Source organism: Cetorhinus maximus, chromosome 26 (genome assembly GCF_964194155.1).
Source record: "Cetorhinus maximus chromosome 26, sCetMax3.hap1.1, whole genome shotgun sequence".
Lineage (NCBI taxonomy): Eukaryota > Metazoa > Chordata > Chondrichthyes > Lamniformes > Cetorhinidae > Cetorhinus > Cetorhinus maximus.
The window spans coordinates 15,941,332-15,954,533 of NC_135904.1; the positions used below are offsets into that span (position 1 = coordinate 15,941,332).

At 42.0% G+C, this 13,202-nt stretch overlaps 1 protein-coding gene across 4 annotated transcripts in view; it reads left to right on the forward strand.

Annotated features, from left to right (window-relative positions):
• Nucleotides 1–13,202, forward strand: part of dmxl2 (Dmx-like 2) — a 157,972-nt gene that overhangs the window by 85,372 nt on the left and 59,398 nt on the right. For all 4 annotated transcript variants that reach the window (XM_078530216.1, XM_078530217.1, XM_078530218.1 and 1 more), the window contains exons 19-23: nucleotides 705–815; nucleotides 2,948–3,117; nucleotides 6,325–6,422; nucleotides 8,159–8,324; nucleotides 10,217–10,481. In XM_078530216.1, coding sequence (XP_078386342.1) covers nucleotides 705–815; nucleotides 2,948–3,117; nucleotides 6,325–6,422; nucleotides 8,159–8,324; nucleotides 10,217–10,481 — 810 coding nt within the window. The remainder of the gene's footprint in view (nucleotides 1–704; nucleotides 816–2,947; nucleotides 3,118–6,324; nucleotides 6,423–8,158; nucleotides 8,325–10,216; nucleotides 10,482–13,202) is intronic.

Here is a 13,202-nt window from a genome sequence, read left to right on the forward strand (position 1 = left end):
TCTCTTAAGGTGACAGAAAGAATACTGGATCTTTAGAATTAAGTATGAAAAATTCTGAACCCAAGTTCATGTTGGTAATATATTGTAGTTTTAACTGAAAATCCCTGCTAGGTCAATTGTCAGTATTCCCTAATATGATTAATAATATTTTTCTCTTCCATCTGGGTAAGGAAATATTTTGAGTGATGCTGTTATTTTAAAATAAAACACATCTGTAACCGTAGGACTGCCTGTAAAACTTTCAAGTTTTTCATTTGTACTTAATGTAAATTATTTTTATTGCAGCCCTCAATATCTGAGTTGCTTTTCTCTCCCATCTTGTGACACTTTGGTGTGCTGTGTACAACTCCCGCCTTAACCTTTAATATAGACAATGTTATACACTTATAATGTTGACCGCAACATTAGTTTTAACCATCTTTACCTGCATGCAAGAAATAGAATTATCTCTAAATAGTACAAATGCTAACATGGATGAAATTGTATTAACATTAAACACCTGTACAATCACACAATTGTAGGCACCATTCTAAAACAAACATTTAGTATAATTCTGATGCGAACAGTAAATTAAGAGAAAACTAATGTGATAGTAGGCAGAGTGAAATTTTAAAGTAAGCTTCCCTGGTGGCTTGTCCTGTTCATTAGCAACTGATGTAAAATCTGAGTGAATGTTTCTTGATTTCTTCTGCCCTTTTTTGTAGGAGGTGAGACACTGGATGAATGTGGTTTACGTTATTTGCTTGCCATGCGCTTGCATACATGTCTCCTGACATCTCTACCTCCAGTCTATAGGCTTCAGCTCTTACATCAAGGTATGAGATTTGGGCAAAGTATCATTGGGTAATTTAATAGTGAGCTTTATTCTACTTATTTACATAACTCCCAAAAGTAGTATAATTTTCCCCCATTCATGCTCTTTTTTTTTATTGCATCGTGTTCAATGTCCATTCTGTATTCATTCTTTGTATATAATCAGCATTACTGAGATGTAAGTTGCTGTTGCCCGACTTAAGTTCTTAATCTGTGTGGATAGCACTGCAGAGAGAAAAAATGAACTAAACCTAATTTTTCAGCTGGGACGCTATGGTGACAGTGATATGTACCATCTCTTGTTGCCCAGTAGCAGGAAAATGCTGTTTTAGTTGGGAAGCTACAAAATGAAAAATTATGAAACAGTGACTAAAAATGTTGTGTCTAAAATAAAATGCCCTTAAGTTCTGGTTGTTCTTTGAAACACAATTACTATTAAAAACAATTGATAGCAGCAAGATCTTTTAAAAAAACTATTATAGTGCCAGGTCTGTGGTAAAAAATATTTTGTTCAATCGGCATAGGCTTATGTTGTCCTTAACTTACCCCTAATTGTGAACGAATAAAGGTTTTAATAGAGAACATCAATGGTTTAATAACAAAAATACTTCTTTTTTCTGGACAATTTTCGTCCTTTTCTGTAGATGCTAACTTGTGCTTGGGGGTTGCACTTATGCACAAAAAATCCTCCAGTATCCTACCCAACTGCTCAAGTGTGTGCCTAAATAATGAGGGCATCATAACAACCCTCAGCCATGTTCTTGTCCACTGTCAAAATGTGCACTTACAATCAAGAATGTGCTCTTTCCTAACCCAGAGGTTCTGAGGCCCATCGTAGCACCCAGGTTGTTCCATAGCTGACTTCTGCTAACGTAGAATTGACTAAGGATCAACTTGAGATCTTCTATTCTGTATAGTTTATCAGAACACTGAACAGTGCATTCCTCCACAGATCCATTTGTATCCCAAATGAAACAGGCTGTTCTTTGTGGAACTGTTGTGACTTTGTAAGATATTATTAAGTTTGAAAAACTTGACAAAATCACTTGTCTTAACATAAATTATCCAGAAACAGTTGGAACAATTAGTTGAATTGCTTAAGTTTCCCTAGCAGCTTCAAAGTGAATAAAACCGTAGCGATTAGCGACAAGATTAGGGCTGACTGAAAACCAGGGAGGGAAATGAAGTTGGACAAGAGCTGAATAAACGAGCTTCAATTTTCCTAATATGTAGTTGGAAGTGATCCTAGTACAATGGTGAATTGATGATGTATTTTCAGTGTAATCGTACAGGTGGTCATAGCGTTGAGTAGTGGAAGCCCTTAATAATATATGGTCAGGATTTTAGGTCAGCATGCAGACATATCGGCAGGCCCGGGAGCGGCCGGGGAACAGACCACCACCCGCAATCGGCCCCCAATCGTGACTTCATGCGGCTGGCCAATTAACGGCCAGCCAGTGTGAAGCGCGCGCTGATATGATCAGTGCTGTCTGGGTTAGGGGCAAGAGGAGGGCAAGTGCTGAAGACAGCACGATGTGGGGGAGCATGCAGGGGCAGGCTGTGCAGGGACAGATGGAAGTGCAACCAAATAAAGACATTTATATAGACAGGGACTACAGAGAAAGGGTGAGGATGGAGTAGTCCACAGTGAACTTGTGGAGGATAAGGGGATATCATGCAGCAAGGTTATAATTGTAGAGGATGTCATTGGTAATGTTAATTTTATGTCTCAGTCAATGGGCAGAATAAAAGACAAACTGCTGGGATACAAATAGGTAATTGTGGGAAAGGTGAGCACATACTTGGGTTATAAGAAGTGGTGGAGCAGAGGGATTGACATTCATTTCTCAATCTATGATTTTATATGTGAAGTAGATTGTATTTTCTATCTAAATCAGAATTATTAAATGCACTTGGTAGAATATGTACTTTATGTTCTCTGTGTTAAGATTTTTCTTCGCCATATAGATTATTTAGTCATGTTAGTTATTGCTTTTAATCTGTTCAGTCATGGAGTGAGGTAGTCTGTCTAACGTTTTTACAAATCTTTAATCATTATGCTTGACATGTTTAAATTTCTACTTGAGACAGTATAACTTTTCATTGGACATGGAAATTGTTTTGTGTTTTGTAGGCTTGTCTACATGCCACTTTGCCTGGGCCTTTCATTCTGAAGCTGAGGAGGAGCTGCTCAGTATGATTCCTGCCATGCAGAAAGGAGATCCTCAGTGGTCTGAGCTGAAAGCCATGGGAGTAGGCTGGTGGGTTCGAAATATTAACACACTGCGCAAGACCATTGAGAAGGTATTCTAATCGTAACTACACTTTAGGGATTCACAAATAAGAGTACATAAGAATGGTGCATAAAAACATGCATTAGGATAAAATAGCAGTTCCATAAATTTTGGGTGTGGGGCATTGGGGCAAACATTACTAATGTGCTCGAGGATTCATCTGAAAGAGGATTTTGTTTTTGAAACTGGTCTGAATTTTTTTGCTTTATTGAGAGAAGTTTTGCACCAGTAAAATGTCAGCTGATAATTTTCAGTTAAAAATAAAAATGCCACTATATTTCATGATACTTTGTCATTACCTCTCCACAACATGAACTAGTTGAAGTAATGTAGGTCCTTCCATTATTGCACTCAGCTCTCATAGCATAAAAGCATAAGAAATAGGAGCAGGATTAGGCCATACTGCCCCTTCAAACGTGCTCTGCCATTCAGTATATCATGGCTGATCTGATTTGGCCCTCAACTTCACTTTTCCCATAACACTTGACTCACCTATAGTTCAACAATTTGTCTTTCTCAGCCTTGAACATAGTCAATGACTCAACCTCCACAGCTAACGTGGGTAGAGAATTCCAAAGATTCACATCCCTCTGAGAAGAAAATCCTCCTCATCTCTATCTTAAATGAGTGACCCTTCATTCTGAATCTATGGCCTGAATTTTTCCCTTGTCGGGCGGGCTCAGCAGGAGCGATTGCGGAGCTGACCGACGCCCGCGATCGGCTCAGCACCGCGATGTCACGTGGGCGGGCCAATTAAGGCCCGCCCAGCGTGGATTACAAGCAGTAGCGCTGAGCACTACCTGTACGGGAGGAGGGAGAGTCGGGTCCAGCGCTCGTTTGTGCATGCGCGCAGAAGAGTGCTTCATTCTCCCTGAGGCGTGGAGCTGCCTCAGGGAGATTGAAGGATTGAAGGGCTTTTTAAAGAAATTGTTAAAAACATTAAAAATTTAATGAAATATGTTCCCTCATGTGACTGTGTTACATGAGATGGGACATGTTTTTGTTTTTCATAAATTTTTATTCAATTTATAAAAGCTTTAGGAAACCTCATCCCACTGGTGGATGAGGTTTCCTAAAAAACCTAAAGGCCTCTTGGCCTTTTCGCCTGCCCCCACCAACCATTAGGTTGGACGGGCAGCATAAATTTGGAGTTAATTAGGTTAATGACCATAATAGACCTTTGAATTATCGGCAGGTGTGCAGCCAACTCCAGCACGTGCCCGCCGAACGAAATATCGTGAGACAGTGCGATGACATCAGGACTCACGCCTGACGTCAATGCGCAAAATTTTACGTTCCGGTGTGTTGGGCCTGCCCCCACACGCCGAATGTAAAGTCCTGGCCTATGCTTTCTAGTTCTAAATTCCCCCACGAAGGGAAACAGCATCTACCCTGCCAAGCCTTCTCAGAAAATTTTATGTTTCAATGAGATCACCTCTCATTCTTCTAAATTCCAATGAGTATAGGCCCAACCTGCTCAAACTTTCCTTATAGGACAACCCCTTCATCCCAGGAATCAACCTATTTTTGAGGTTCTGCCTGGGTTTGTTAGTAAGTAGGTAATGTTTTTCTTTTGTAGAATACTTGTTAAATTTTATTCAGTATAAAAAAAAAAGAAAGTTCGATAGCATTTGCCAGTAAAACGGTTAACTGTTCATCGTTAAGCTATTAATATATTTCTTTTAAGCAGCTTTGGACTTCCCTAATAGGCTGTACATGTCCACTGAATTATGATGTGAAAAAGAGCCATATGGACCAAAATCTCAACTTTTTTTGATTTTAGTTAATGTTGAGTTGTCTCATCTCAGTTGAGTGTCAGAAATGGAATTAAAGTCAGAGGATGGGAGAAAATAGCCTTTAATTACTGCAAATTACTAACAGTGAAAAGTGCACTTATTTTACTGCTTAAGTTTAACTGCGAACAAAATTAAGTTTAACCATGATTCCCACAATGATTGATTGAATGACCTGCAGGAGCTCACTGTCTAGACTCATACATGAAAAATACCCTTTGGGCACGATATTGGAGGGCTGCCAGTGTCCGTAAATGATATCCTTGCATGAGTTGCTTCTTTCAGAAGAGGAAATTGAAAGATAAACAGTATATCTGAGGGTTGTCAACACAGGAATTGTTTGGCATTCTTTATCAGTGACATTTCAGACTGCACTATATGCCTTTTTGTGTTTGTGGAATTATTTTTTTGGGTCATTACTAGTTTAATAATCAAATATAAAAAATGAATTAAAATTACTGCAGCATAGATGAACAGAAAACTCTTGACCTGTAATTCAGATGGGCGCGTAGGCTGCTAATGTAAGGTCCCAGTAAATATAGTGACAGAGTGGTAATTAGACAGTAAATGGTGTATAGACCCATTACTAACCCATTTTCACCAGATGGGCCAAGTTAAAATCGGCACCCAACCCACGATTACTCATTGCACCCCATCTTGCACTGTTAACTAGTTCACCAGTTTAAAATCTTGAGCTCAAACCACTCTGTCATCACCATTCCTTATTTGTAACCTCCCAAAACCCACCCATCCACAAATACTGCATTCCCTGGCTCTGACCTGTGTATTTCCCCTTTTTGTTCTATCATTGGAAGCTGTGCTTCCAGCCACTTGGGTTCCAAACTCCATTGTCTCACGACCTCCCTCTCCTCTTTAAAACATACCTCTTTGATCAAGTGTATTGGTCACCTTTATAAATTTCTGATTAACCTTTACAATTATGGAACTCTAATCTTCAGCATGCTCCTTACCTTTTCTCCTTACTGGAATTTATGTTGCACTTCTGTCTCTTCTAAATACCTCAAATTATTAATCTACAATTCTGTTTACCAACCTGCCTACAGATTTATGCTCAATTTCCTTTCCATAGTTTGCCAGCCCATAAATATGCTTCAAACAGTACGTGTGGCCAATCCATTGCTGTTGTCAGCTCAATCAAAAGGGATCCTGTTTAGGCCACTTGTCTGTTTAATCCCTTATGCTTTAGTCCTATGTTATCATCTCTAATTATTACTACTACTCTTGCACCCTTAAAAGTGATATACCCATTTATATATCATTGCCAATCCTGACTCAGCTGCTATCGTGCTTTATTTGTAGCTGTTGTGTCACAATTTTCTATTTAAATCAATTATTCTAATTACCAATTGTACAGAATTGAGAGGACAGATTTTTAAAGTGTTTTATTTTCTCTTTTACTTTAGGTTGCAAAAGCTGCTTTCCAAAGAAACAACTCCGCAATGGATGCTGCTTTATTTTATCTTGCTATAAAGAAAAAGGCTGTACTCTGGGGCTTGTTCAGGTAAGTCCACTGGAAAAGATGCATGCTGAGGTAATTTAGGACACATGCAACATTGAAGTTTTCTCATTAATATCTATTGTCCCCTCAAGCTGTGTCTTTCATACAGTGCCAACCCTGAATATTGAAAATCATGAGCAAAATACCTCTTGTGCAAAAACATCTTCCTTACGTAAACCCTAGTGATAAGGCTGTCTTTTTGTAGTTCTTCTATAACTGATTTGACTAAGTTAGTCTGAGAATTCTTTCACATTTAATGATGTCCTGCCCTTCATTTCATCAAAATTATTTTCTTTTAATATGGAAGGGTATTTTAATTTTTCTTAACATCTGCTCAAACATTAGGATCCTCTCCTTAATTTAGTTAATTTGAAAGAATGAGTATGTTTCTCATGTTGATGGTGCTGTCCCAAGCTTCCACCATGAACCCATGATGGGTGTTTAGTCATCTGGGTAATTTTGGCACAGTTAACTTTAAACCCTCATTGATTCTTCCCATTGTGCTGGCTGCTTTTCATGCACTCATACATGATCATCTTTCACATAAGTTCCAGCCTTTGCTGTCCTTCAGCTAGCTTGAATATTTATATCGGACTTGTGTTCTTCATTAGGACACTCTTTATATCAAAATTCTTTTTAATGTAATACTTTTCTACTGCCAAACAGAAGTTTCTTTTTATTGTTTTGGGCAAGATTCTCTGATGAAGGTATAAGTAAATCATGAAAAATTAATTGCTACTATATTTTTACCTCAAGTCAATGCTCCAATGAGAGCATTAGAAGGACACTCAACATTTTGTCTTGAGTGGGTGATTGTCACCTCAGACTCAAGGCTACTGCAAGCCCTATTAAAGGAGGCTGGATTCAATAATGCCCTATATTCATTTTAGTTGTGGACTCAAAGCCTAAACATTTGGTATTAGTTTAGACTGAAGTTGTGGCATAGTTGTAAAATCAGAAAGTTGGTGGAAGAACAGGCTTTGGCATTTGTAATTTTGACAATTTAAACCTTGGGTTACTGCTTTGCGTATGCACCTTCAGAAAAGGTTTGGAATTATGCTTAAAGGAACTAATGTGCTGAGAAGTAAAAGGGTTTATGTTTGGTTTAAAAATATTGAGGAATTAGGAAATGCCATATGTATTAAATTATTTATTTACACCAGTGTTCATAAATCAAGATTGTCAACAGATACAGCTTGAGTCAAAATGGTCTTTGGGAATTTTATTATAAAAACTAGGGTTTTCTTCATTGATTAACACTTTTATCCATATAGACTAGGATTGAATTTTTACCATTGCAGCTACTTCATACCAGCTACAGTTCTTCTAAGATAGTTTTGCTGAGCTGTCTGATTTTCAGTGCATCAGTAAAGGTCTGGACCTTTTGCCTAACTTTTTATTCAATAAAACATCTTGATATTTAGTGTGGTTTTACTGGGCAAAAACAACTGATAGAGTGAAACAATTTATGCAATACAGAAAACCACATGCCAATACTGCCTACACACAACATCTTGAAAATATATCCAGGCACATGTTAAAGGGCATGGTTCCTGCAGAAAAACCAATATATCAATTCACTCCAAAGATGTTTCACACTGCATAATGTTTGAAGAATGAAGAGGAGCATACAAAGTTGATGATCTGCCTTTTCTTTATCCAATTACTAGCAATGATGCAATTGTATATGTACAAATTTAGAAGGAATACATTTCAAATTTGTGGGTTTTTTTCCATAGATCTCAATATGATCAAAAGATGACAGAATTTTTCAAACACAATTTTAGTGAAGACAGATGGCGTAGAGCAGCTTTGAAAAATGCATTTGCTTTGCTGGGTAAACAACGTTTTGAAGAGTCTGCAGCGTTTTTTCTTTTGGCTGGTTCTTTAAAGGATGCTATTGAGGTAATGTTGCTCTTCCTTGTTCAAATCATAATTGACTTTTTTCAAAGCAGCATCTAGTCAAAACAGCAGCTTCATTTTTGATAACATTTAACTGCTGCAACTGATAACTATTTAGAGCTAAAGCTGTGAAGTGTTTTCAGCTTTGCAAAAATATGTGTTTAACAAACTAAGATTATTAAACTAATAGATAACAGTATTTAAAGTTTCAGTGATATTTAATGTTAAAATCTTTGTTTTGTTTTTATTTTTGGGGGGGTGGGGGGGAAGTACCGTTTGCCTTATTTTTAATATCCAAAGATCAAAGTGTTGCAATGCAGAATATAATGGCCAAAATCTTCTGATCTCTGGATCATTGGAGGTCGGACATGTGCCCCAAAATGCACATCAGGGCCCTGCAGAAGTCCTGAAGCGCTGACCTCTGTGGGAATTGCCCTGGAAGTTTCAACTTCTGGTAGGCAATTCCCCTGCTCCTTGGGACCCTCCACAAGTGGCTCCAACTCTTGAGCTAGAACGGGAGACTTCTGACGGGTTCAATGTACTTACCTGGATAGTTAGCCAGGAAATGTTAAACAGAAAAAACCTAGGCCAGGATTTTCCCCTCGGCAATTTGGGGGTGGGGCCCGCTCGCCGAGGGGAAAATGACGCGGGATTACATTGGGAGGAGCCCCCGACGTCATCCCAGTCCCTTTAAATATTCACCAATTAAGGCCATTGACAGGCTAATTAATATTATTAAACACCCTGCCCGGCCAACCTTAAGGCTGGCGGGCAGGCCAGGAGCCCCAGCGGACTGCAGATTATTAGTGAAACTTCATCCACCGGCGGGATGAAGTTTCATGTCAGTTTTTTAAAACTTTAATAAATTTTATGTGTTTATTATTAACATGTCCCATCTCGTGTGACATTGTCACATAACGGGGACATGTTAATAATTTTAATATTTATCTATTTTTAGAGTTTCCTTACCTCTCACGACAGGACTTTGTCTCAGGGAGCAGTGCACACTTTGACAGATGGGGATTCCCTCCACCCCCTGCACAGGAAGTGCATAGCGCTTCCTGTCGGGCAGGCCACTGGGTGGGCCTTAATTGGCCTGCCCACTCAAAATGGCAGCGGGGTTCGGTTGCGCGCCCGCCCACCCGCCGCTGAGCCGGTGGGGCCCGCCTGGCCATCGAGGTAAGAATTCTGCCCCTAGTCTAACTCCTGGATAACTACACAACTGACGCCTCCCCCCCCACCCTACCCCTGCAATCACTCTCTCACACTGATCTCCCATTTACCCCCCCCCCCCCCCCCCCCCCCACCGGTGTCTGCCTCCTGGCCACCTGACTACTCCCCCAACCAGACCTGACTACCCACTCCACCACCCGACTAACCTCCTTACCCCTCTTGACCCAATTACCCCTGACCTACCCGCTCACCCACGTAACCACCTCACCTGCCTGCCACCCTACCTGCTTGGCACCCTGACCCACCTGCCATCCTGCCACCCTATCCATTTACTCATTCATCCATTCACACATTCATTGACATTCATCCACTCACCCATTCACTGACATTCACACTGGACCGTTAAACTTAGCATACAGTAACTGGTGCTGTAAAAAAGGGAGTCCTGTCTTCCCCCAACTCTACAGTGTTGCAACGAGCTCTCAAGGACACTGTGCTCCGAGTTTCTGATAAAGCCAGGCTCAGAAGACCTGGCAAGAAATGCAGAGCAGCGTTGAGGTGGGGAAAAGGTTGAGCAGAGCAGCAATGTGACGATGATTGCCCCCTCGGAAGAGCCGGGACAATATTTTTCCTGTACAATAACTTATAATTATTTACTCAGGGCTTGTGCATGTTTTTATTGAATCTATTCAAAGACAGGGTTTTTGTCCATATCTTGACAGGTGTGTCTAGAAAAAATGGATGATATTCAATTGGCCATGGTTATTGCAAGATTGTATGAATCTGACTATGAAACATCCTCTACTTGTAAATCCATCCTTCATGAAAAAGTTCTTGGCTGTAAGGCAGATGGGTCTGAATTTATACCAAGCCAACTGCACCCAGATCCATTTTTGCGAAGCATTGCACATTGGACTCTGAAGGATTACTCTAAAGCATTGGATACACTACTGGAACAACCTACAAAGGGTAGTGAAGAGCATCCAGGTATGAAGAATCAAGTGCAGAGTACACTACTCTTTGTTATCAGTCACTCAGCCAACCTCGTATCTATGCTGCCTTTGTCCATTTTATTCCTTGGACTTTAATTTTTCTACCAACCCTGTAATGTGGCACTTTATCTGCATATATTGGGTGATTTTCTTTTTTGTATCTAGATTTTAGTGACATCCTAGAAATTGAGTCATATAGCACCCTTTGTTCAGGCACTAGGCACAATGCTCATTGCCCAATGTTTAGCACCATTTGCGACTCCTCTGATATTGAAGCAGCCTGTGTCCATATGCAGTAGGACCTGGGGCTGCATTTTACGGGGACCGCCGGTGTGTTTTCAGTGAGGGGGCACGAAAGAAGGGTGGGTGCCTGCCTCACCACTTCCCCGCCCACTCCTGTGCTCACCCCCATGGGGGGGGCAGGGGAGGCTCCTGGGTGGGCACCGAAATCGGCAGCCTGCCTGTCATATTCAAATCAATAATTAAGGGTAAATTGGGCTTGTTAACAAGCCAATTGACTCTGATAATATGCTGTCCACAAAGCAATTGGCGGAGACAGTCGGGCGGGGGTGTGCAGGCCATCTTAAAAAATATATATAATTTTCAAAGGCAGGAAAGAAGTTGGGGGTGGGGGCTGGAGTACTATCGTTGCAGATCGGGCAGCAGCCATGCCCACCCCCCCCCTCCCACAACATAGTAACCCCCCCATCCTTCCTACCTGCCTGCTCCCATGAAACACACCATTCCCCCCCACCCCCTGCACCCACTTTCCTATTCTGCCCAAACTCTCCCTGCCCAAGACCCCAAACTTACCTAGTTCCGGGACCCATGGGTTGCCTTCTTGGGGTCTGCTTGCAGTCCCAGCAGCACCCACTAATGCGCTCTTGGAGCTGTCAGGACTGATGGAGCTACCTGATGGAGCCAGTCGGATTGGCCGGCAGCTCCCAGGGGCTGGACTTCCTCCCCAGTGAGAGGTGGAACTCCCACACAGTCCAATTCAGGCTGCCTGCAGTGCGTTATGGATGTAGGGCAGGCTGGCATGAAGCAGATTGTCTCTGTGCCAACTTTGCTTCTGCCAATCTGGGGCAATCCATCTGGTCCCACCCCGCCCCCGTAATATCCCGCCCGTGGGCAACACTCAGGCTTGGGCTGATAAGTGGCAAGTAACATTCATGCCACACAAGTGCCAGGCAATCACAAGAGAGAATCTAACCACCTCTCCTTGACAGTGAATGGCATTACCATTGATGAATCCTCCACTATCAATTGCCATTGACCAAAAACTGAACTGAACCAGCAATATAAATATTATGGGCAGAATTCTCTGGTTGGCGAACGGGGGCGGGGCCCGCTCGCTGACGCGTAAAATGATGCACGGTGACGTTGGGCGGGCGTCCTGATGTCACCGCGTGTCATTTAGATTTTCAGTTCGGCCTGTTAAGGCCATTTAAAACCAAATTAATTCAATTTAGTGAGCTGCCGGTCCAACCTTAGGGTTGGCGGCAGGCCAAGAGCCCAAACGGACTTCGCATTTTTCATGAAACCTCATCCACGGGCGGGATGAGGTTTCATGAAGTGTTTTAAAATCTAATCAAAATTTATACATTTATTCTTTGACATGTCCCAGCTCATGTGATACTCATGAGGGGACATGTTTTAAAAGTGTGAAAAAACCTTTATTTAAAACTTTAGCACTAAAACAAATCTCCCTGATGCACCCACATGCCACAAGGAACCTCTATGGGAATCCCCCCCCACCCCTGCCCCCACCCGCCCGCACAGGGAGCACTCAACGCTTCCGGGCAAGCGTCACACTGGCCGGGCCTTAATTGACCCATCCATGTAAAATGGTGGCGCGTCCCCAATCGGGTTCGCACCCACCCCCACACAACCCCCCGACGGGGGGACATTTCTAGCCTATGACTACAAGATCAGGTCAGAGACTAGGAATTCTGTGGCGAGTAACTCACCACCTGACTCCCCAAAGCTTGTCGATTATCTACAAGGCACAAATCCAGAGTGTGTTGGAACACTATCCACTTGCCTGGTTGAGTGTAGCTCCAACAACATTCAAGGAGCTTGATACCACCCAGGACAAAGCAGTGCACTTGATTGGCACCCCATCCCCGCCTTAAAGGTTCACCCCTCCACCACCAACGCACAGTGGCAGTAGTGTGTACCACCTACAAGTTGCACTGCAGCAACTCACCAACTTTCCTTTGACAGTACCTTCCATGCCTACGACCACTACCGCTTAGAAGGACAAGGGCACCAGATGCATGGGAACACCACCACCTACAAGTTCCTTTCCAAGCCACACACCATCCCAACTTGGAATCATATTGTCGTTCCTTCACTGTCAAGGGATCAAAACCCTGGAACTCCCTAACAGCAATGTGGATGTACCTACACCACATGGCCTCAGCAGTTCAAGAAGGCAGCTCACCACCACCACCACCTCAAGGGCAATTAGGGATGGCAATAATGCTGGTCTAGCCAGCGGCGCCCATATCTCATGAACAATTAAATAAATAAGGCAGACTCCTAAGTCCCCAAAACGGTAGGATGGCAGCATGCAAAAATTCTGACTGGAAGTGCTCAACTCTACCATATTTGGTAAAGACAAACAAAATGTCCATTAACTGTGTAAATTAAACTGTGTTTTGCCTCGAAGCAGTCAGCACCATCATGGGCTACTCCTAGGGGAAAGCAGCCT